Raw genomic sequence first — 24,669 nt, forward strand, 5'->3', positions numbered from 1 at the left:
CTTGCGACGAAGGGCTCGTTAACCCATAGACACAGCCCACTGAGTTTCTCGCCGGATCTTCTCAGTGGGTCGCGCTTCCGATCCGGTGGTAGATTCTGCAAAGCACTGCTCTTGCTAGGGTCAGTGTTAGCAACTCTCCGGTTTGAGCCCCGTGAGCTCACCTACAAACGTTAGGGTGAAGCAGAAATAGCCTCTCAAGGCTATCACCATAGGTAGGGAGAAAAAAAATTTATATAGGTACACATTACTGACGTACTTATTAACTAGGTTCATATCTTTAAAATGTTAGCCCTTTTTGTACTGAGCTTACTTTGATATATTTTGCAGATATCGCTACGGGATTTTTGAAAAAAGTATCTTTTAATTATTTTTTTTACCTTAAATAAATATAAAAATAAATGGTAAATTCACAGATAAAATAGTTTAAAACGGTCATTTATAAATGTTTTTAACTTATTAAAAGCGTTATACATGCGCGCCCTAAGATACGTCCGTACAGGCTCAGAGTGTATTCTGAGTGTACAGGTTTTTTTTTGCTTAGATGGGTGGACGATCTCACAGCCCACCTGGTGTTAAGTGGTTACTGGAGCCCATAGACATCCACAACGTAAATGCGCCACCCACCTTGAGATATAAGTTCTAAGGTCTCAAGTAAGTTACAACGGCTGCCCCACCCTTCAAACCGAAACGCATCACTGCTTCACGGCAGAAATAGGCAGGGTGGTGGTACCCACCCGCGCGGACCCACAAGAGGTCCTACCACCAGTAATTACGCAAATTATAATTTTTGCGGGTTTTTTTTTAATTTTTATTACACGATGTTATTCTTTCACCGTGGAAATCAATCGTGAACATTTGTTTCATTAGAAAAATTGGTACCCGCTTGAGATTCGAACACCGGGTGCATCGCTCAACACGAATGCACCGGACGTCTTATCCCTTAGGCCACGACGACTTCAACGACGGTTTATACGTAATACCTATAATCAAACTGCGCAATAGTCGGTATTCCGTAGGAGTGGGTGATATAAACCGTATATAGATTCAATATCTATATATCGCAGCAATATCGTTGAATCCGATATCGCCTTATCAGCCGATACACTATATTGCTCGACGTGACGCGCATCGGCGCATCGTACCGACCGATACGTATATCCGTGATCAGTGTGCTTAGTGCGAGTTTTGTAACGTTCTCACTAGCGAGCCAGTTTGCTCAAATTTGTATGCAATTGGAACAGCGCCCCTAGCGGCAAACGTACTCGGTGTTATTTTGTGAGTGCGAGTTCATATTAACGTTGTGATCTCGTAACCGAGTAATTTTACCGAAATGAGTACTACGAATGACATTTGTGCGAGTGCGTGTTACAAATTAGTGGATTTTAACGTTTCGATCGAGTATTTCTTTAGTAGTTTTATTTTTCCAACTAGAGAGGCAAAAATATCATGCCATAGAGCCTAATCTTTTTTTATGAAAAATGATAATATGGAGTGAAATGGATTTGATTAATTTTAAGCATTAACCAATTGGCATGGAATGAAATGAAATGAGATCAGATAATATGGGATAAAATATAATCTCTGCAAAATGCTGATTATATACTGAGATTTTTTTCAGTGGACCTTTTCGAAGACTTCGAGAAGCTACGTCCAGCGGTTTTGTTTAATTTTTTTAAATTTTCGCACTTTCACAGATACTAAGCAGTTAATAAACCCACGTTACTTTGTTATTGCACAGATGGGTGGACGAGCTCCCGGCCCACCTAATCTTAAGTGGTTACCGGAGCCCATAGACATCTACAACGCAAATGCCGCCTCCCACCTTGAGATATTAGTTCTAAGGTCTCAGTATAGTTACAACGGTTGTCCCACCCTTCAAACCGAAACGCATTACTGCTTCACGGCAAAAATAGGCAGGGTGGTGATACCTACCCGTGCGGACTCACAAGACGTCCTACCACCAGTAATTACAAAAATTAATTTTGCGGGTTTGATTTTTATTACATGATGCTATTCCTTTACAGTGAAAGTCAATCGTAAACATTTGATAAGTACGTATTTCATTAGAAAAATTGATACCCGCCGGCGGGATTAGAACACCGGTGCATTGCAAGATACGAATACACCGGACGCCTTAACCTTTAGGCCAGGACGGTCTCAAAATTACACTTATACACGAAGAAATATTAAATACGCATTAACTAAGAAACATTAAATAGACAAAATAAAACAATTCACACAATTTAGCTCCTCGCGGTCCCTCCAAAATGTCTTTTCATCTTTTTTCCTAGTTGTTCAATTGTAAATGAATAAATCAAAATCAAATCGAGTTTACGTTCTATACGGTGAAAAATGAAGAATTGTGAGTGTGAGTTGAGATATGCTACTCGCTTCGCAGGGCGTTTATTCACCGAGAGCAGCAATAATATTATTTCTCGTATATTGGTAGCACGTGATGTTTTGGCATTAGACCGTCTAAATGAAATACAACGCATTTTAACAGCATTTTAATGGGAACCGACTACTTTCAAAATTATTCGGGTAATGTCACGTGTTCAATACTATTTTGTACCTTTAGAATTAAAGTGGCTCAACCCAAAATTCTTAGTTTCTGGTAAACTTCAATATTGTAATACAATAATTGTATTTTTTTAGTTTTTCGGTTTAAACACTTTAAGGCATGCCATTTTATTTGAAAAAGACAGAAAGAGTACTTTGTCCTTTTCTAGACTAAAAGAGACTGTTTAATTTTATAAGCTGATAGAATAATATAGAAAAGAATAATAGGATACCCTCTAATCGTCACATTGGAAAAAGGTATGGCTTTATCATTTTATCATTTAAATTATTTTTTATTGCACTTATAAAACTAATTTAATTTACAATATGTAACTACATATATCTATAACTAATCCGTACTTGTCAAATTCCTCATAAATTGTCAATATTCTTAATAAAATTCCTATTAATAATATACAAGTACAAATGTTGAGCTGCTTGCCAGAAATGATATAATAGTGTTTTGTTTTTTTGTTGTTTCCTTGTAGGCTGCCTGTAATAATCTAAATCTGTGTGAAAGGCAATAAATGATTTTATTATTATCTACTAATGGTAGTCCAGTGGTCGAAATTTGACCATAATTTATTTAAATGTTAAGTTTGAACATTATTATAGTTCTATTGTCACCTTTCTATTATCATCATTTCTATAATAATCATTGCTCTATGTCGCCAAGGCTACATTATAGAAAAATAATATTAAAGACAAAAAATATTAATCTATTCTCAATTTGACCACAGATTGATAAATCAATAAACAAAAAAAGTATAAATGCATGTGTGTGTGTGTGTGTGTCAAATACATGGTAATGTGTGTAAGGTTTTTTTATTCATTTAGTTTATTTTTTTATTGTTTATGCACAATTAAAAAAAAAAATTAGCAATCTGCACTACTTCTCTATATTCTCTATGAGTGTGGGAAATTTCATACTTCTCCGTCCGCGCAATTTTCGTAAAAAGGAGTCCAACATTTTTGCTGCACGTATTACCTACTTAAAATGTAGGTTCTTAATAATAATACATAAGTGTTTTGAAATATAAAACTAATCTTAAATTTTTTTGTTATACCACTTCCATTCTAAGGGTGCAATTTCGTAAACAAACTTTGCCGTAATGGCGTAACCTTTAAAATACACGAAAACTGCCCAGCATAAACATATTTTTTTAGTAACTTTAATAGAAGTATTAGAATTAGAAGTTTATTATAGAATTGATTTAATTGTAATTACATATTTAGACATACTTAACATAATTAATCTTGGAATAGGTAATTATTTCAGCTTTTTTTAATTAAAGAAATTATGTTTTACATAGGTTTAATCTTTTACCCGTTGAACGTTTATAAAATGATTGTATTTACGGTAATAGTGTTGATGATCTTCATTAGGTGGCCCAAATATACTAAAATTATTACGAGCATCCATCCTTATTTATAAATGTGTAAAGAAGCAAAATTATTATTACATTGTTCAAATTTCTATATAATTTATAAATATAAATCTGTACGTATGTACCTGTAAATATGTATATTGCGCGCGTGTGTGTGTGTGTGCGCGTGTGTATGTGCGTGTGTGTATATATTTCTATAATAGATAGATACACAGTGTGCAATTCATTTCGAAATTATTCTTGCCCATCTAATTGTTGTCTGGAAGAGATCACTCTTAGCGATAAGACCAAGAAAAAATGTTTCACAATATTTATTCATTTTGTGTACAATAAAGAATACTCTTTCACTGGTGGTAGGACCTCTTGGGAGTCCACACGGGTAGGTACCACCACCCCGCCTATTTCCGCCGTGAAGCAATAATGCGTTTCGGTTCGAAGGGTGGGGTAGCCGTTGTAACTATACTGAGACCTTAGAACTTATATCTCGAGGTGGGTGGCGCATTTACGTTGTAGATGTCTATGGGCTCCAGTAACCACTTAACATCAGGTGGGCTGTGAGCTCGTCCATCCATCTAAGCAATAAAAAAAAAGCAACTCTATCTCGCTCTCTCTCTCTCATCAAACAACTCTTTAAAAAAAAGCAATGATTTAATAAGAATTAAATGAAAAAGCAAAGAATTAATATGTATTTACAACTAGCTAGACGTCTATAAAATTTTCTAACCGAAAAAATATATGTGTATAAACCATTAGAATAGATAAAACCTTAAAAAACAACATTATTATTAAAAACGAAAGAAAAAATCTTGATATTGTATTGGTTTCACGGCAAAATTTTTAGTGACTACTTAACTTGCTTGAAAGTGAAGAAATACTCTCAAAATCCATTAATTTGCAACTCGCACTCGCGCATCCAATAATCGAGAGCCTCACTTCGGTAAAGCTATTCGATACATGAGACAGCAACATTAACAAACCTTCTCTCTCCCACAAAATGAGATTCATAAGCTTACCACTAGGTGGCACTGATACAAACTCACACAAATTAAACATAACATTAACATCGACTGAGTAATTAAAAAAACTCGCACTAAGCACAGGTACATTACCCATTACCCGACTAATTATAAATATCGTTAGAAAGCTTGGCATTTCAATTAAACGCCTTAAAAAAAAACCTTGCGTGCTACCAATATAAAAGAAAAAAATATCGCTTCTCAAGATGAATAAACGTCCTGCAAATCGAGTAACTCGCACTCAGAGCTCCGCACGTTTCACCGTGAAGAGCGTACACTCGATGCGAGTCATTCGATTCGATTTTTGAAACTCGCACTAAGCCTACAGAGCGACCAGCAATATTCGTTTAGTTCGTATCGAATCGGTCAGAGTGAGTGAACGCACGATAGGGAGCACGTGATGAATGAAACAGAAACAGGCATTATCCATACAATTGTAAATCTTATATTTAAGTGCATATGTCTGAAAATTATTCTTAGCGTATCAGCAGGATACAGTTTAGGAAAAAAGTTTCAACTTTCGATCCTAATTTGAATGCAGTATTGCCTATTTGCACTGTTGCATTTAATTTCACGTGGCTTAACCTTGAACTAAAATTTTTGGACAAGTATTTATAAATAGTTAAAGGTTTTTTGCGTTTGATTTTTAACGTTAAAGTACACATTTTTCTATTTTTAGTTGTATCCAAATAGTTGAGTTTATTTGTTGTGTTTGTATTAAGCTTTTGAAAGCTTAGAAACTTTTATTTTAACATAAACTTTGTAAATAATTTATAATAAATTTTCTGACTTAATTTTGCAGTGTGTGATGTATTTAATAAAATAGTTTAACACCGTGACTTTATGTATAGCTTAAATGTGTAAATAATAACAGTGCACGTAGTAATTAATAAATAGGTACTCAGTTATATTCAAGTAACAATAATTGTGTGACAGTTAAAAACGATTTTCATAATGGCGCCTACAAATTCCAGTGTTTTATGGGAATTTTTTGATAAGTCAAATGTGGTTGATAAAAAGGCCAAATGTCGTGTTTGTGGTTGCTTATATAGCTATAAAGGTACTACGGGGAATTTAAAGGCACATTTAAAAAAGAGACATTTGGATGCATATTTAAGTCTAACGAGTGGACAGCAAGAAATAAGAACACAAAATATTGCCGATACTACACCATCAGTGCCACATGTTACAATAACAAGTACTATAATATCAACTACCACCACAGCCACCTCAACAGGAGCAGCAGTGTGCCCATCAGGGTCCCATGTGTCTGCTGTAGCCACAAGCCAACAAATACGACAGCAACAACAAATTGAAAGTTGTAACACCGAAAAACAAATTTCAGGAGAATTAAAAAGGAAAATAGACAGTGATCTTCTCGATTTGTTTGTCGATAGTTATCAACCTTTTACCTTGGTAGAAGAAAGATCTTTTAAAAAGTTTGTTCGTTGGATTCCTGGCTACCAGCTGCCTACTAGAAAAACAATTTCGAACGTCATGATTCCAACTTTATTTAATAAGACAAAAGAAACTCTTAAAACTGAATTATTACAAATAGAATATATTTGCCTTACCGCAGACTTATGGACGTCGAGGGCTAATGAATCCTATTTGGCTGTTACGGGACATTTTATCACAGACGATTATGAGCTGAAAACATGCTTACTCGATTGCAGTAACTTTCAGGAGTCCCATACGAATGATAATATTCAAACAGTTTTGATTGAGATGGTAAAGGAATGGAACCTGACTAATAAAATAAATTTCGTTATAACAGATAATGCTGCCAATATACAGAGAGCCATTTCTAACATCGGTTGGAAGCATTATGGATGTTATGGTCATACTTTGAATTTGATTGTGCAAAACGCTATTTCTAATGATGAGACACTACAGAATTTATTAGAGAAAGTTAAAAAAATTGTACGCTTTTTTAAAAGTAGCAGCACTGCCTTGGAAAAACTTTTAAAAGCCCAAACGAATGACCAGCCAAATTGCATCCCAAAGCGCTTAATTCAGGAAGTTCCGACATGCTGGAACTCTACCTTTCAGATGGTTAGGCGATTTGTTGATCTCGAACAGTGCCTCAGATCGACAGTGGCAATATTAAAAAAAGATTTACCGATAATTACAAATGATGAGTGGTTGTTGCTTGCCGAAATAGCAAAGATATTAAAGCCCTTTCATGAAGCAACTGAATCAATGAGCGGTGAAAAATATATGACTGCTAGCTCAGTCATAGTCATGACACGATGCCTGACAACAGCATGCGACAAATTATTAATAGAAGATTATTGTGAGCTTTCGAAGGAAATAATTTATAAACTAAGATCAGGACTAGTAATGAGGTTCACAAATGTTGAAAGAAGTGAAACATTTTCTGTGTGTACATTCCTAGATCCAAGGTACAAACTGGCCGTATTTTCTGACGAAAATGAAGCAAAAAACACCAAAAAACGTGTGCAAGATCTTTTGATGGGAATCATACTACAGGAGAATCAGGAGTCTGCACAAGATCAGGTTCATGCCTCGATTTCCGAACACCACGAAGCCGATAAATTCTCTCCGTGGGCCATCCTTAGTGAAATAGTTGGTCAAAAACAGACCGTTGGAACTCCACTATCAAAAGCCATAAAGGAAATTGACACATACCTAAAAGATGATGTCTTACCCGTTTTCAAGGGGACGACTTGGAGTTGTCCACTGGAATGGTGGCGTAAACATAAATTCACATATCCTAATCTAGCGAAACTTTTTAAAAGATATGGCAATATCATGGCAACGTCGGTTCAATGCGAGAGAATTTTTAGTAAAACTGGATGGATTATAAATGATCGACGAACTCGGCTCTCAACATCAAAAGTGAAGCAGCTTACATTTTTAAATGTAAACCTTTGTACAAAAAGATTTGAATTATAATTTTAGTCATGTAGGATCTGTAAAAAATTAACTGTGTAAAAAGATTTTATAAAAATGTAAAATATGTAAACAGAGAATAATATGTAAATATTATCAAATGAACTTCTAAATACGCCTGCAATGTTTTCTCGAGACTTTAGCTAGGAAGTACTCACTCACTTTAAGCTAATACACGCGGACGAAGTCGCGAATGTGACCTAAAATATATGTATTTAGCAATATGAAATATTCTACATCAGTCTTCTAATCAACACTCATTTTGGTATATTTTGTAATTTTAAGTTAAGACACGCAATACTAAAAACTGAAAATAATGTAGCCTAGCAAAAGCCTAGTAAAAGTATGAAGGAAAGTATTTTTGATATTTTTATTTTCACGTTATTTTTATGACTTTAAAATCATATAATAAAATGATATCAGAAACAGAAAACTAACCGTATGACGTTGACTTGAATCTACTAAATCTTCGTATCGTTTCAAATCTCAAATATCATGAATCAAGAAAATCTACTAGCAGCCATCCAATAAATTCAATATCCGATATCGAGTCGATACTTGATATCAGATATATATCGATATATAGATACGAAGTAGAATAAAGCCCCTATCCGTAACGATAGGATTTTTTAACGCTTACGGTCTCGCAAATCAACGTGATCAGGTTTCTGACTTTTTGCGTGACCATCAAATTGATATCTTTTTAGTGCAGGAGACCCTACTTAAGCCCGCGCGCCGTGACCCTAAAATCGCGAACTATAACATGGTCAGGAACGACAGGCTCTCTGCTCGTGGTGGTGGTACCGTCATTTACTATAGAAGAGCCCTGCATTGCGTCCCGCTCGATCCTCCCGCGCTCGCTAAAATCGAAGCATCAGTGTGCTGAATCTCACTGACGGGACACGCGCCGATCGTTATCGCGTCCGTTTATCTTCCACCGGATAAGATCGTTCTAAGCAGTGATATCGAGGCGTTGCTCGGTATGGGGAGCTCTGTCATTCTGGCGGGCGACCTAAATTGTAAACACATCAGGTGGAACTCACACACCACAACCCCGAATGGCAGGCGGCTTGACGCGTTAGTCGATGATCTCGCCTTCGATATCGTCGCTCCGCTAACCCCGACTCACTACCCGCTAAATATCGCGCATCGCCCGGATATACTCGACATAGCGTTATTAAAAAACGTAACTCTGTGCTTACACTCGATCGAAGTAGTTTCAGAGTTAGATTCAGACCACCGTCCCGTCGTTATGAAACTCGGTCGCGCTCCCGATTCCGTTCCCGTCACGAGGCCTGTGGTGGATTGGCACACGCTGGGCATCAGTCTGGCTGAATCTGATCCACCATCGCTCCCGTTTAACCCGGACTCTACCCCGTCTCCTCAGGATACCGCTGAAGCCATAGACATCTTAACGTCACAGATCACCTCGACATTAGATAGGTCATCGAAACAAGTTGTAGCGGAGGATTTCCTTCACCGCTTCAAATTGTCCGACGATATTAGGGAACTCCTTAGAGCTAAGAACGCCTCGATACGCGCCTACGACAGGTATCCTACCGCGGAAAATCGTATTCGAATGCGTGCCCTACAACGCGACGTAAAGTCTCGCATCGCCGAAGTCCGAGATGCCAGATGGTCTGATTTCTTAGAAGGACTCGCGCCTTCCCAAAGGTCTTACTACCGCTTAGCTCGTACTCTCAAATCGGATACGGTAGTAACTATGCCCCCCCCTCGTAGGCCCCTCAGGCCGACTCGCGGCGTTCGATGATGACGAAAAAGCAGAGCTGCTGGCCGATACATTGCAAACCCAGTGCGAGCCCAGCACTCAATCCGTGGACCCTGTTCATGTAGAATTAGTAGACAGTGAGGTAGAACGCAGAGCCTCCTTGCCACCCTCGGATGCGCTACCACCCGTCACCCCGATGGAAGTTAAAGACTTGATCAAAGACCTACGTCCTCGCAAGGCTCCCGGTTCCGACGGTATATCCAAACGCGTTATTAAACTTCTACCCGTCCAACTCATCGTGGTGTTGGCATCTATTTTCAATGCCGCTATGACGAACTGTATCTTTCCCGCGGTGTGGAAAGAAGCGGACGTTATCGGCATACATAAACCCGGTAAACCAAAAAATCATCCGACGAGCTACCGCCCGATTAGCCCCCTCATGTCTCTAGGCAAACTGTATGAGCGTCTGCTCTACAAACGCCTCAGAGACTTCGTCTTATCCAAGGGTATTCTCATCGATGAACAATTCGGATTCCGTACAAATTACTCATGCGTTCAACAGGTGCACCGCCTCACGGAGCACATTCTTGTGGGGCTTAATCGACCAAAACCGTTATACACGGGAGCTCTCTTCTTCGACGTCGCAAAAGCGTTCGATAAAGTCTGGCACAACGGTTTGATTTTCAAACTATTCAACATGGGCGTGCCGGATAGTCTCGTGCTCATCATACGGGACTTCTTAACGAACCGCTCTTTTCGATATCGAGTCGAGGGAACCCGCTCCTCCCCGCGACCTCTCATAGCTGGAGTCCCGCAAGGCTCTGTCCTCTCACCCCTCCTATTTAGCTTATTCGTCAACGACATTCCCCGGTCGCCGCCGACCCAGTTAGCCTTATTCGCCGACGACACGAATGTTTACTATTCCAGTAGAAACAAGTCCCTAATCGCGAAGAAGCTTCAGAGCGCAGCCCTAGCCCTAGGACAGTGGTTCCGAAAATGGCGCATAGACATCAACCCAGCGAAAAGTACTGCGGTGCTATTTCAGAGGGGAAGCTCCACACGGATTTCCTCCCGGATTAGGACGAGGAATCTTACACCCCCGATTACTCTCTTTAGACAACCCATACCCTGGGCCAGGAAGGTCAAGTACCTGGGCGTTACCCTGGATGCATCTATGACATTCCGCCCACATATAAAATCAGTCCGTGACCGTGCCGCGTTTATTCTCGGTAGACTCTACCCTATGATCTGTAAGCGGAGTAAAATGTCCCTTCGGAACAAGGTGACACTTTACAAAACTTGCATAAGGCCCGTCATGACTTACGCGAATGTGGTGTTCGCTCACGCGGCCCGCACACACATAGACACCCTCCAATCTCTACAATCCCGCTTTTGCAGGTTAGCCGTCGGAGCTCCGTGATTCGTGAGGAACGTTGACCTACACGACGACCTGGGCCTCGAATCTATCCAGAAATACATGAAGTCAGCGTCGGAACGGTACTTCGATAAGGCTATGCGTCATGATAATCGCCTTATCGTTACCGTCGCTGACTACTCCCCGAATCCTGATCACGCAAGAGCCAGTCACCGTCGACGCCCTAGACACGTCCTTACGGATCCATCGGATCCAATAACTTTTGCATTAGACGCCTTCAGCTCTAACACTAGGAGCAGGCTTAGGGACCTCGATAACCGTACTCGTCGAACTCGACAAAGAGTTCGCCGTGCAACCTAACCCATGAATCAGCTCGCTGAGTTTCTCGCCGGATCTTCTCAGCGGGTCGCGATTGCGATCCGGTAGTAGATTCATTCGCGAAGCAGCTACTCTTAAGCTGTTAGGTCTCCTTCGGAGGCGCTCGGGTAGCTGTTAGCAAATCCCACCCCTCCTGGCTGAGCCTTTGCTCGCCCACCTGTCCTGGTGAAACTGGAAAGGCCTCCGGGCCACCAGTAATCCTTCAATCATAAAAATAAAAAATAAAAAAATTTAGATACGATTAGATACGCGTCACAACCGATATTACCCACTCCTAGAATTCCGACGCTCCGCACTTTATACTCATTAATTGTCGCTCAATCAACTTATAACGTAGTGATTATATACTCTTTGAATCGACTGTTCGCGCTCAAAGGGTTAAATATTTAGAATGGTAATTTAATTATTTAATTTTATTTAATTAAGGCTATCGGTGTTTTATTTCACATTAAGCATAAGTGGATTGCTGCACGTAAACTAATATCTCAATTAAGCCAATCTTTGCATATGCTCTGTATGATTATAGACGAAAATAAAAATCTCTTTATATAAAAATGAATTGCTGTTCGTTAGTCTCGCTAAAACTCGAGATCGGCTGAACCGATTTGGCTAATTTTGGTCTTGAATTATTTGTGGAAGTCCAGAGAAGGTTTAAAAGGTAGATAAATATGAAAATGTTCGGAATCAAATAAAAATAACAATTTTGTTTTTCCTTTGATGTGTCCCCCGTCGATCTTTTATTTATCGATTGAGGCACTACGAAGCCTGGCGGGTCAGATAGTACTTAAATAAAAATTAAATCGTTGTTAAAGGAACTTTAATAAACAATTTTAATGTTAGAGTTAATGTCTTATTTTTTTAGGTATTTATTCGATGCCGCTGGCGAGAAGTGGCCGAGAACTTCCCAACCCTCGTACACTCTCAACTCGTCTCTTCACCGACCGATGTATCCCTAGTCGGGTATTCACCCACGCCAACATGCAATGGGGTCAATTTATCACTCATGACATGGTCTCTAAAGCTATGGAAGTCACTGGTAAATTATCTCTAAGTTTTTAGGATGGCGGCTGATGGGGCAGAAAGATCCTCGAGTGGAGACCATGTATTGGCTAGCGCAGTGTTTTTTTGTTTTTTTTTTATTCCCTTTGTAAGCAGACAAGCATACGGCCCATTTGAAGGTGAGTGGTTACCGTCGCCCATGGACTTCAGCAATGCCAGGGGCAGAGCCAAGCCGCTGCCTACTGCTAGAACGGTGTGGAACGGCTACCTTTACTAGGCTAGATTTACCGACGACCTAGAAAAAATTGATGGGTCACATTGGATGCATTTTGCAACGGACCAGCCGCACTCAAGATCTATTGGACAGACCTATTTCAGCAGTGAACAGTGGACAGGCATCAACTATGATGATGATGGTTTGGGATGACGAAAATACAGCTAACTCACCACTGAGTGTTTATGGAACTCATAGACATCGTTACGTAAATATAGATGCTTACCTTATGATTATAGTCTGGTTCATTGTTTAAGGTTGGGGGAAAAGTTTTTTCGCATTTTTTAAGAAAATTCACAACATTTTTTAAAATGTTTTATTTACATTTAACTAAAGTATGTAGGTACCACTTTGTTCGATAACTTTTTGCCATTTTGTAGGTAGGGACATGATCCCATTGCTATAGAGATTTTGGGGCTTCTGATCAAAATACCGCGACAATTGGTTTTGGCAGTCCTCTCGTGATGTTAACCTGACACTGCCTAAATAATTGTGAAGAGACCGGAACAGGAAAATCTGAAGGTGCAAGGTCAGGGCTATACGGCGGATGCTTAACACCTCCCAGCCAAGCTCTCTCAATTTTTGCTGAGTGGCTAAAGATGTGTGAGGTCTAGCGTTATCATGACGAAAAACCACACCCATTCTGTTGATTAATTCCGGCCGCTTTCTCTCAACTTCTTGCTTTAATCTCATCAGTTGTTCGCAGTAGTGTTCAGAATCGATAGTCCTGCTTGGTGGTAACAGCTCATAATGAATAATGCCCTTCCCATCCCACCACACACACAGCATCACCTTGTTGCGAGTTAACCACAGTCTTTGAAGCCTGACCGGCCTTTGACCACGACCTTTATCGCACGTTCTTGTCGTACGTGATCCACTTTTTATCACCAGTTATCAGCTTTTTCAAAAATGGTTCGGTTTCATTACGTCGTAATAAAGAATCACAAATGAGTACATGGTTCATTAGGTTTCTTTCAGTGAGCTCGTGAGGTACCCAAATAACGGACTTTTTTTTGTACCCAGTTTTTTCAAATGCACCAAAACTGTTTGGTGGTCAATTCCCAGTTCTTTAGCCACGTCGTAACTACTGATATGCCGATCTTGCTCCACTTTTTCAAAAATGGCATCCATTTTATCCGTAATAGGGCGACCAGAGCAACGTGCATCTTTGACATCAAAATTTCCGGATTGAAAACGCTTGAACGAAATTTGTGCTACTCTCACAAACACTGCACGAGGTCTAAACATCGCAAATTTTTTGCGCAGCTTGCGTTAAATTTTTACCTTTTTTGTAGTAAAATTTTAAAATGTACCGAATTTCCTAATTAGATTCACTCATCTTGACAGTACGAAAAATAAATAAAAATCACACATTTTCCTAATTTGTATTTGGAATTATCTTCTTTAAAATTTAAACTTTTAATGATACCAAAACCAGCCAAATACAAATATTATAGCCAAAGAGATTTTATTACAAGTTCATACATACTATAATGCGAAAATACTTTTTCCCCAACCTATTATGACCCATACGACATATTGTGTACTATGTGAAGTTCAATTACTTATGTTTGTATTATTGTTACTTGCATTAAATTAACTCTTTGATGTGAATATTAATTCCGCAATATTTAAATCAGATGATTTCTACATAAAATATTTATATTCTACATAGAACTGGGACCGTGGCATATAAAATAAGACTACATTACATGCATAATGTATTCCTTTTTTTTACATTTAATGTTCTTTTCTCAACTCTTCTGTATTATGATAATAAAAAATTATCTGACACCTTTTTTAGGCTTTGCTCGTTCAATCGTCTTCGCCATCTTGTTTTTCTCTGCCATGTCTGTCTGTCATTCTCTTTTCTCCTTCTTACCGTTTCCTCTCACTCACACTTTAACGTTTCGTTCCACACTCTTTCATTACGTTCCGTTCTTACCAATCCTATACATATTTAAATACCTAAAAAAGGTTGAATAACAATTTGTTAAAGACGAAGGCGGTATACAGTGTTGTCTTGGTGACGGACAAGGAGTCCTACCACCGGAGTGGCTGAACGATAAATGCATACCGATCAGCGTGCCCGACGACGACCCATTCTACCGTTCTTATGGCATTAAGTGCTTGAATATGGTGCGCAGTATCACCGCTCCAAGAGAAGACTGTACATTAGGACCCGCTGAACAGGTGAGCCAGCGCGGGTAGGTACCACCACCCTGCTTATTTCTGTCGAGAAACAGAAATGTGTGAAGGGTGGAGCAGCCGTTGTAGTGTTACTGAGAACCTATAGAACTCTTGTATCAAGGTGGATGGCGGCACTTATGTTGTAGATATCTATGAGATTTGGTAACCACTTAACACCAGGTGGCCCGTTAGCTCGTCCACCCATCTAAGCTATAAAAAACGGACGCAGGAGCTCATGGTACAATAGGTGATAGGGATATAAGTCTGCGACCTGAATGGTGGATCGCCCGTTGTACAATACCTGAAGTCGTCGTGGCCTAAAGGTTAAGACGCCCGGTGCCTTAATATCGAGCTGTGTCCATGTTCGAATACCGCAGGTGTCGATTGCTATTTACACACTTTCCTCCCGAATGACGCTCAAGGAATAAAATTGGGTACAAAGAAAAATATAATTCGAAAAGAATATAGGTAACGAGGGTTTTAACTTGTGGTAAGGCGTTCTTTGAGTCCGCGCGGGTTGGTACTACTATTCTGATATTATATGCCAACCATTGATCACCAGGAGGGACGTAAGTTCTTTCCCCCTTCCAAGCAATGTGACATTGTGACTTAATAACCATTTCTAATGAACTCAGATGAACGCAGTGACCAGTTTCCTAGACGGCTCAACGATTTACGGTTCGGACAAGAAAACCTCAATGAAGCTTAGAAGCAAGAAAAACGGAAAACTTCGACAAGTCAACAAGAAGGACTCTTGTCGTGGATTTCTCCCGTCGGTCGACGACAAATCGACCGCATGCGACTTGAGGAACTCCTCGGAGCCGTGCTACTTTTCAGGTTTTGTATTTATGATTTATTGACTCTTTGAAAGATATTTAATAATGATGCAGCGGCTTTACTGCGACCCTGGCATTGTGGACGGCGATAACTATTCACTGTTAAGAGGACAGTAGACTCGTCAACTGACACTGACAATTAAAAAAAAAATTGTGTGCGTGCAGCTTCGTGCACGTGAAATAAGTGAAACTTCTTTTGTTTATAAGAAACGACATAGCTCGCCTTCTCCTCGCTCTCTCCAAGGTCGAGTGGTTCGCGAGACGCTCTGCCTATTTTCTCACTCTCGCTCGTCCTAAATTATATGTTTTCTCTCTAGCCGTAAAGAATCTGTCGCAAGTTAAATTTTACTCTCAACAGGACTTTTTGGCGGGAACGTGAGGAGTGAAGTTGTGTGATTTGTTTTTTTTTGTCTAATTAGTGTTTCTTCAGGTTTAAATGTGTAATAAACCGGCCGTCTTATCCTTTAAGCCATGACATCTTAAGAAATTATAATCATAGAATTTTCGGCAACTCGATTATCAATTGCTTTAACAGGTGACCTCCGTGTAAACCAAACTCCCACCTTGGCCATGCTTCACACACTATTTCTGAGGGAGCACAACAGGATAGCGGATATTTTAAGCGAACTAAACCCGCTGTGGAGCGACGAAAAACTGTATCAAGAGACGAGAAAGATCGTTATAGCCGAAATACAACATATCACTTACCAGGAATGGCTGCCTGCTAATTTAGGTAAGTCTTTGTTAAGCTAGTAATTTAATCCGTGTCCAGGCAAAATGTTTAATTAGAGTTAGTGTCGCTTTTTTTTGTTGCATTATGATATTTATACGTTAAAATTGCTTATTGATTTTTATACATAATTTTTTTTAGTAAAATTTTCTATCTTCACTAATTTATATCTCCCTTTCAACTTCCGTTCGCCTTTCCCGATCACATTTTTCGTAACGCTTTCGTCACGCATTCATCAGCTTACTTTAAGCGTGCGTAAAGATGTTTAACTTCAAAATACTTTAAAAACATTGTTTTGTTTATTTATTTCACATCCAGGTGAGAACTACGTTCGATATTACCGCATATCTCCGTCGAGCCTTTACAGCAGAGACTACAACGAAGACGTGAATCCCGGTATTATCAATAGCTTTGGAGCGGCCGCATTTCGTTTCATGCACTCTGTCGTACCGGACACGATCATGGCCTGTCCCTCTGGCTATAATGCCGCCTATTTACACAGGTTCCGAATGAGTTTTTGCACAATTAAACTACATTAAATGTCCGACACTGAACTCCTATGAGTCCGCACGGGTAGGTGCCACCACCATGCCTATTTCTGCCGTGAAGCAGTAATGCGTTTCGGTTTGAAGGGTGGAGCAGCCGTTGAACTATACTGAGACCTTAGAACTTATATCTCAAGGTTGGTGGCGTATTTACGTTGTAGATGTCTATGGGCACCAGTAACCACTTAACACCACGTGGGCTGTGATATCATCCACTCATCTAAGCGATAAAAAATAATTAATTAAACTGCCTCGATCTCTGTGCTAAGTGCGAGTTTTTTAACTTCTCGATCGTGTAAAAGTTAACTCAGATTTGTATGGAGTTGGAACAGCGCCCCTAGCGGCAAACGTTCCACCTCCAAGAAGTTAAAAAATTCGCACCAAGCACACTGTTCTATTAGGTTAGACCGTACGTCCCTTGATACTTGCACCAGTAATAAATAATCATAATTTTTTATTTCAGTACAAACCATACATTTTGTTAATACCTACTACTTGTATTCTATGTCAGTTTCATAAAACCTTACATATTTATTAACTGACTATAAAGATTATTATTTTTTGAATCTTTCATAAGTGCCTAGTGCAAATGTTAATAACTAGCAGTCCTTTGATCTTGCTCGATATAACAATCAATATAGTAGTCGATATAAGATTTATCTCAGACATTTTAAAACAAATAAGAGTAATATTTGTAGTGTCTTCTAATTTTACCTACATAAAGAGAAAACACTAAGACTGAAGATCAAAATTTTACCAGAGAGAACATTAAGACTGAACATGAAAAGACGTAAAACAATAATTTTATAATTTAACACGATATCGATTTTTAAGCGTTTTTTTCTTATTTTTTCTTTCATCGAGAAGTAATCATAATGAATAATGAATGCAGTCCCGTTTTTGCAGATTAAGTGACCACTATTTTAACCCAAGCATTCTAGAAACATCTTCGGAGGCCTTCGACGATGTCGTCAGAGGCTCAGTGTGTCATTACTCGGCCGAGGCGGACCCTTTTGTCAGTGGCGAATTAACTAATTTAATGTTTAAATCGTATAATCGATGGGGTCTGGATTTGATTGCTACGGATATACAGCGCGGACGGGACCATGGGCTGGCTTCTTATAATTATTACAGGTTTGTAAACACGTTGTAAGCTTTAGACCTACCGGTGGGCCTAGCGTACTATAATTATTCGGGCCAAGCCAAAATCAGGAAATCAGTCATTTTTATAAACTTGAGATTTTCATTATAAAATTTATAAAATGAGTTAATAGATGAGAATAATATGTAAATCTATATATATAAAAATGAAACCCGTTTTTTATTTTTTTTTTATTGCTTAGCTGTGTGGACGAGCTCACAGCCCACCTGATGTTAAGTGGTTACTGGAGCCCATAGACATCTACAACGTAAATGCGCCACACACCTTGAGATATATGTGCAGGACGAAATAGGATTTTATCAAACAAATAGAAATAATATAGTTAATAAGTAATTATGTAACAAAAATGTATAATCTTAAATTATTTAATATGCAATATGTTAGTGTATCAGATCAGAGAATGTGAATAGACCAATAGGAACAATTCGTGGAGCGCTTTCACTACGGTAACATACAGATCAAGGGACCCTCCAAAAGTGGCGCGTCGATAGCGCGTCGCGAGATGGGGTACTGAAATAAATATAAAAGGATGGCCATTTATAGGCAAAAACAGTTCCCAGTGAATCTTTGACAAAGAACCATCAGCAAGATAGAAACAGTTCTCAGCAGATCATCAAGACAGAAACAGTTCCCAGTGAATCTTCGACAAAGAACCATCAGCAAGATAGAAACAGTTCTCAGCAGATCATCAAGACAGAAACAGTTCTCAGTGGATCTTCGACATAGAAACATCATAGAAACAGACAGTTCTCAGCAGATCATCAAGACAGAAACAGTTCTCAGAAGCTCTCGGACAAAGAAACATCAGCAAGACAGAAACAGTTACCAGCAGTTCTCCAATAGTACAGTTATCAGAAAACCACCAGTGAATCAGCTACCAGTGAACCAGACAGTTACCTGTGAAACCTCGCTACAGAAGCCGAAACCCATCGAAAGAAACAGCCGTCTTCTACCAGCGCACAAACAGACAGCAAAAACCATTATTACACGACTCGGAAACAGCCATACAGACCGGGTCGTGTACATTTCATGGTCTATTCGAGCCGGATCGAAGAAAATTTCATTATTCTTTCGAGCTGCGGGTAAAGGATACATTTTGAAAAAAGGAAACTGGAACAATGCCGATAACGCGGTCAACAGGAAGAGGTCGGATCGAAACTAAACAATCGCCGCCCTCAGAAACCACAGCTACAACACAGAGCATGTGGACAGAAACAACCGCGAATACCGTCATGAGTCTGGTAGCCCCCACAACAGAATCATCGTGCGCAACAGCCAACACGGAAGCCACGACGAAACTCGCAGAGAAACCTGGGAACTCAAAAACAGAGGCCGTCAAACAGTATATAGTCAAACAGAATGACGTGCCAACAAAACAGCGCGCCGGTACAGTCAAAACTGACCGGTCGCGAAACAGAAAAGAACAGAAGATAGCCAAAGCTAGAGAAGAGCTCGCCCGCCTACAGGTGGAGTTAGCAGCCGCCCGATTGGCCACGCTCGAAGCTGGATCTGATGACGAAAACAGCGAATCAGAATACAGTAAGTCAGAACTCGACGAAAGAGTGGGCACGTGGTTGGAAACCCAACCCACAAAAACGGAAAATCACGACCGACATAAGGAAACACCGGCGGGAGCCTGCGACAAACAAGACTTCTCAGATCTAACCGCAGCAATAACACTCGCCGTCAAAGCCGCCCGCGAACCAAGATACACAGAATTGCCATTATTTAATGGAAATCACCAAGACTGGCTATCCTTTCGTGCAGCCTATCACGAGACGATGAATTCATTTACAAAAACAGAAAATATAAACAGACTCAGAAGGAACCTGAAAGGAAGGGCAAAGGAAGCCGTTGACGGATTACTTATAACAAATGCTGATCCGTCCGACGTCATAAGAAGTCTAGAAGCGCGATTCGGAAGACCGGAAACGATAGCCATAACGGAGTTAGACACGCTACGAGCTCTGCCAAGACTAACAGAAACACCAAGAGACATTTGTATATTCTCCAGTAAGGTGACCAACGCCGTAGCTACGCTTCGTGCATTAAATTGCACACATTACTTATATAATCCGGAAACTACCAAAACAATGTTAGAAAAACTCACACCAACACTGCGTTACCGATACTACGACTTCACCGCGGTACAACCGAAGGAGGATCCGGATCTGATTAAATTTGAAAAATTCATGAAAAGAGAAGCCGAACTGTGCAGCCCTTATGCACAGCCCGAACAGGCGGGGCACTACTCGCAGCCCGCACAACACAACAGACGCACACAGAACGTGCACATAGTCAGTGAGAAGCCATCACGAGCTAAATGTCCGGTATGTAGCAACACTGAACACACCACAACAGGCTGTTACATCTTCAAGAAGGCAGACTCAAACACAAGATGGGACATCGCTAAGAATAAACACCTGTGTTTCCGATGTCTTAAGTATAGAAATAAAACCCACAACTGTAAACCGAACACGTGTGACATTAATGATTGCAAATATACTCACAACAAGATGCTACACTTCGACAGAAAAATTGAAAAAACAGACAAGAGTGACAAGGAAACAACAGAGAACATTAATTCCGCTTGGACCGGAAAACAGAAACAGTCCTATTTGAAAATAATCCCAGTCCAAGTACAAGGACCGATAGGCACGGTTGATACATACGCGCTGCTTGACGATGGATCAACGGTGACACTCATAGACGAAATCATTTGCAAGAAGACTGGAATAACAGGACCAATCGATCCGTTACACATACAGGCGATTAACAACATAAAATCAACGGAAACAAGGTCAAGAAGAGTCAACCTCACGCTCAGAGGCCTCAACAGTCGAAAAGAAATAATACAAGCGAGAACAGTTAACGACCTACAAGTAACAGCACAAAAAATACCAAAGGAACAGATAGATGAGTATTCGCACTTACGAGACATCAGTGACATCATCACGTACGAGAACGCGAAACCTGGAATCCTGATTGGCCAAGACAACTGGCACATGTTACTAACTTCAAAAGTTAGACGAGGCAACAGGAATCAGCCAATAGCGTCACTGACACCTCTAGGCTGGGTACTGCATGGAGGTCGCACTCGTACCCTAGGCCACCACATAAACTACATAAATCATGCTAGCGAAACCCAGGAAGATGATAAAATAGAAAATCTGGTAAAACAGTATTTCGCTATGGATGCGCTATGCATCACACCAAGAAAACCAAAAACAGACCCAGAGGAACAGGCGCTTCGCATCCTCAACAGCAATACAGTCCACACAACAGATGGAAGATACGAAACTGCTCTGCTCTGGAAAACAGATAATGTCAGTCTACCAGACAACTACAATAACTCGTTAAAGCGACTGATAAATATAGAAAACAAACTCGATCGTAATCCGGAACTGAAACAGAAATACACAGAACAGATGGAAGCACTCGTCGCGAAACGCTACGCCGAGCTCGCTCCGAAAACAAAAACAGAGAACAGAACGTGGTATCTACCTCACTTCGCCGTCGTGAACCCCCTAAAGCCGGAAAAACTCCGAGTCGTCCACGACGCCGCCGCCAGAACAAAAGGGGTAGCTTTAAATGATATGCTGCTTAAGGGACCGGACCTACTCCAATCACTACCAGGAGTGATAATGCGATTCAGACAGCATAATATAGCAGTAACAGCAGACATCAAGGAGATGTTCATGCAAGTGAAATTGAGACATGAAGACAGAGACGCGCTCCGTTATCTCTGGCGCAAAGATCAGCGTGATGACAAGCCCCCAGAAGAAAACAGAATGACCTCGTTGATCTTCGGGGCGTCAAGTTCTCCTTCCACAGCAATATATGTAAAGAACTTGACCGCCCAGAAACAAGAAGCCACGCACCCGGAGGTGGCAGTCGCAATACAGAACAGACACTACGTAGATGACTACTTGGATAACTTCAAAACTTTAAAAGATGCAGTGCACATAACAACAGACTTTCGTCGAAAACACGAAAGAAAGCCGACCTCGAAGACCTTCTGGACCGACAGTGAGATAGTGTTAAGATGGACAAGAACGGGATCACGCTCGTACAAACCATACGTCGCCCAACGCCTCACAGCTATAGAACACAGTTCAACAATAAACGGGAGGCGATGGTTACCCACGAAGCACAACGTAGCCGACGACGTGACCCGAGACGTCCCAATGTCGTACCAAAATGAACATAGATGGTTCAGAGGGACAGAATTCCTACGCCAACGAGAGGACTCCTGGCCGACGGAATCGGCGTCAGAAACAACAAAACCAATGGATAAAGTAAATATAGCAGCTGCAGCACCGGCGGGAGCTTCATGGCCGAGGCGTCGCCATGAAAAGTGGAAATGCCTGCCACGAAACACAGGCATGCGAGGGAGAAGTGATAGCAACATATCCAGGTCCCGACAACGAGGGGCGCACCGTAGACATCAAAACCAAGTTCTACGGAGACCAGTAAAAAAAACTACTGATCCTGCCTGCCCATCGAAGAAGACCATCCTGCACCGAGAATAATGCGACGGACTCGCACGGCGGGAGTAATGTGCAGGACGAAATAGGATTTTATCAAACAAATAGAAATAATATAGTTAATAAGTAATTATGTAACAAAAATGTATAATCTTAAATTATTTAATATGCAATATGTTAGTGTATCAGATCAGAGAATGTGAATAGACCAATAGGAACAATTCGTGGAGCGCTTTCACTACGGTAACATACAGATCAAGGGACCCTCCAAAAGTGGCGCGTCGATAGCGCGTCGCGAGATGGGGTACTGAAATAAATATAAAAGGATGGCCATTTATAGGCAAAAACAGTTCCCAGTGAATCTTTGACAAAGAACCATCAGCAAGATAGAAACAGTTCTCAGCAGATCATCAAGACAGAAACAGTTCCCAGTGAATCTTCGACAAAGAACCATCAGCAAGATAGAAACAGTTCTCAGCAGATCATCAAGACAGAAACAGTTCTCAGTGGATCTTCGACATAGAAACATCATAGAAACAGACAGTTCTCAGCAGATCATCAAGACAGAAACAGTTCTCAGAAGCTCTCGGACAAAGAAACATCAGCAAGACAGAAACAGTTACCAGCAGTTCTCCAATAGTACAGTTATCAGAAAACCACCAGTGAATCAGCTACCAGTGAACCAGACAGTTACCTGTGAAACCTCGCTACAGAAGCCGAAACCCATCGAAAGAAACAGCCGTCTTCTACCAGCGCACAAACAGACAGCAGAAAATATTATCACACGACTCGGAAACAGCCATACAGACCGGGTCGTGTACAATATAGTTCTAAGGTCTCAGTATAGTCACAACGGCTGCCCCACCCTTCAAACCGAAACGCATTACTACTTCACGGCAGAAATAGGCGGGGCGGTGGTACCTACCCGTGCGGACTCACAAGAGGTCCTACCACCAGTACCTATAAAGTTTTCCGTTGTCACGACATAACATGAAAACGGCTTGACCGATTTGGCTAATTTTGGTCTTGAATTATTTGTTGAAGTCCAGAGAAGGTTTAAAAGGTTAGATAAATATAAAAATATTCGGTATTCAATAAAAATAACAATTTTGTTTTTCCTTTGATGTGTCCCCCGTCGGACGGATTCCTTTTGTTTGTTTTAAGTTTATCTTAAACAAAAGTTTAGGTCTTTTATTTATCGATTGAGGCACTACGAAGTCTGCCGGGTCAGCTAGTAAATAAATAAAAATAAATAAATAATGAAATAAAATGAGATACATGCAAGATAAAAATTAGCGACTTTTACCTTCTAATTTGGATATTTTAAAAGGCTCACCGGTGAGCACCGTGGCCCTAATGAAAATAATTGATTTTTCACATGGCGTTCAACGTCTTAAGAATGAGTTACGGTAGGCAGTAGGTTGCTGATGTCCATGGGCGCCGCTAACCACTCACTATCAGGTGGGACGTATGCCCATCCGTCTACAAGGGCAATAAGAAAAAAAGAGTATTAGCTTTCGCAAGATGCTCGTAATTGTGTGCCTATATTCATTATTCCTGTAAGCATTAGTATCGAATGTAATGTGAGAAATTTTGCTTTTAAATTCGCCTGTGTTCAATGTGAATAGAGAAAAAGATACAAGTGATGTTATAATTTATAAAACTAATCGTAGTTTTGTTTGTACGTAATTTATGCTTTTTGTAAATAACAGTTGACGTTGTCACTTTAAAAATAAGTTTTCTAGCATAATACATAATGTGTAGCTAGCTAGTGCCTCCAGTATTAAAAAAAAATCATACCTACAAAATTAAATATTTTACCAGAATTACAACACATCGCACCCGAGTTTTACAAATATTTAGAAAAAATTTTTACAGGGAAATCTGTGGCCTTCGAAAGGCGAGGTGTTTCCAAGATTTAGCTGGAGAAATCACACAAGACGTAAGTATCTTACGGGGAGGTTGGATTGATTTATATCGTTTTTTTTTATAAATTTAAGTTTACAAGTTTCCCTTTATTCCTTTGATCACTTTCTACTTATATGTCATTTTGGTGGTGGAAACTTGTTTGGTTATTGCTTTAAC

General features: G+C 40.1%; 2 protein-coding genes across 2 annotated transcripts in view; both read left to right on the forward strand.

Moving 5' to 3' along the window:
- Nucleotides 1-24,669, forward strand: part of LOC114239933 (immunomodulatory peroxidase) — a 33,804-nt gene that overhangs the window by 4,215 nt on the left and 4,920 nt on the right. The window contains exons 4-10 of the mRNA XM_089728263.1: nucleotides 12,224-12,397; nucleotides 14,634-14,827; nucleotides 15,460-15,661; nucleotides 16,196-16,393; nucleotides 16,709-16,892; nucleotides 17,842-18,069; nucleotides 24,463-24,526. Of these exons, the coding sequence (XP_089584389.1) occupies nucleotides 12,224-12,397; nucleotides 14,634-14,827; nucleotides 15,460-15,661; nucleotides 16,196-16,393; nucleotides 16,709-16,892; nucleotides 17,842-18,069; nucleotides 24,463-24,526 (1,244 nt within the window). The remainder of the gene's footprint in view (nucleotides 1-12,223; nucleotides 12,398-14,633; nucleotides 14,828-15,459; nucleotides 15,662-16,195; nucleotides 16,394-16,708; nucleotides 16,893-17,841; nucleotides 18,070-24,462; nucleotides 24,527-24,669) is intronic.
- On the forward strand, nucleotides 5,918-8,222 carry LOC149502781 (E3 SUMO-protein ligase ZBED1). The gene has a single exon (XM_089728264.1). It carries the CDS (start codon nucleotides 5,918-5,920, stop codon nucleotides 7,880-7,882), a length of 1,965 nt encoding a protein of 654 aa, XP_089584390.1. The 3' UTR covers nucleotides 7,883-8,222.

This window comes from Bombyx mandarina, chromosome 06, assembly GCF_030267445.1.
Source record: "Bombyx mandarina strain Sakado chromosome 06, ASM3026744v2".
NCBI classification, from domain to species: domain Eukaryota; kingdom Metazoa; phylum Arthropoda; class Insecta; order Lepidoptera; family Bombycidae; genus Bombyx; species Bombyx mandarina.

What these genes read in the sequence shown, in the direction of transcription:
- LOC149502781 (XM_089728264.1), top strand. Translation starts at nt 5,918, where the DNA reads ATGGCGCCTACAAATTCCAGTGTTTTATGGGAATTTTTTGATAAGTCA.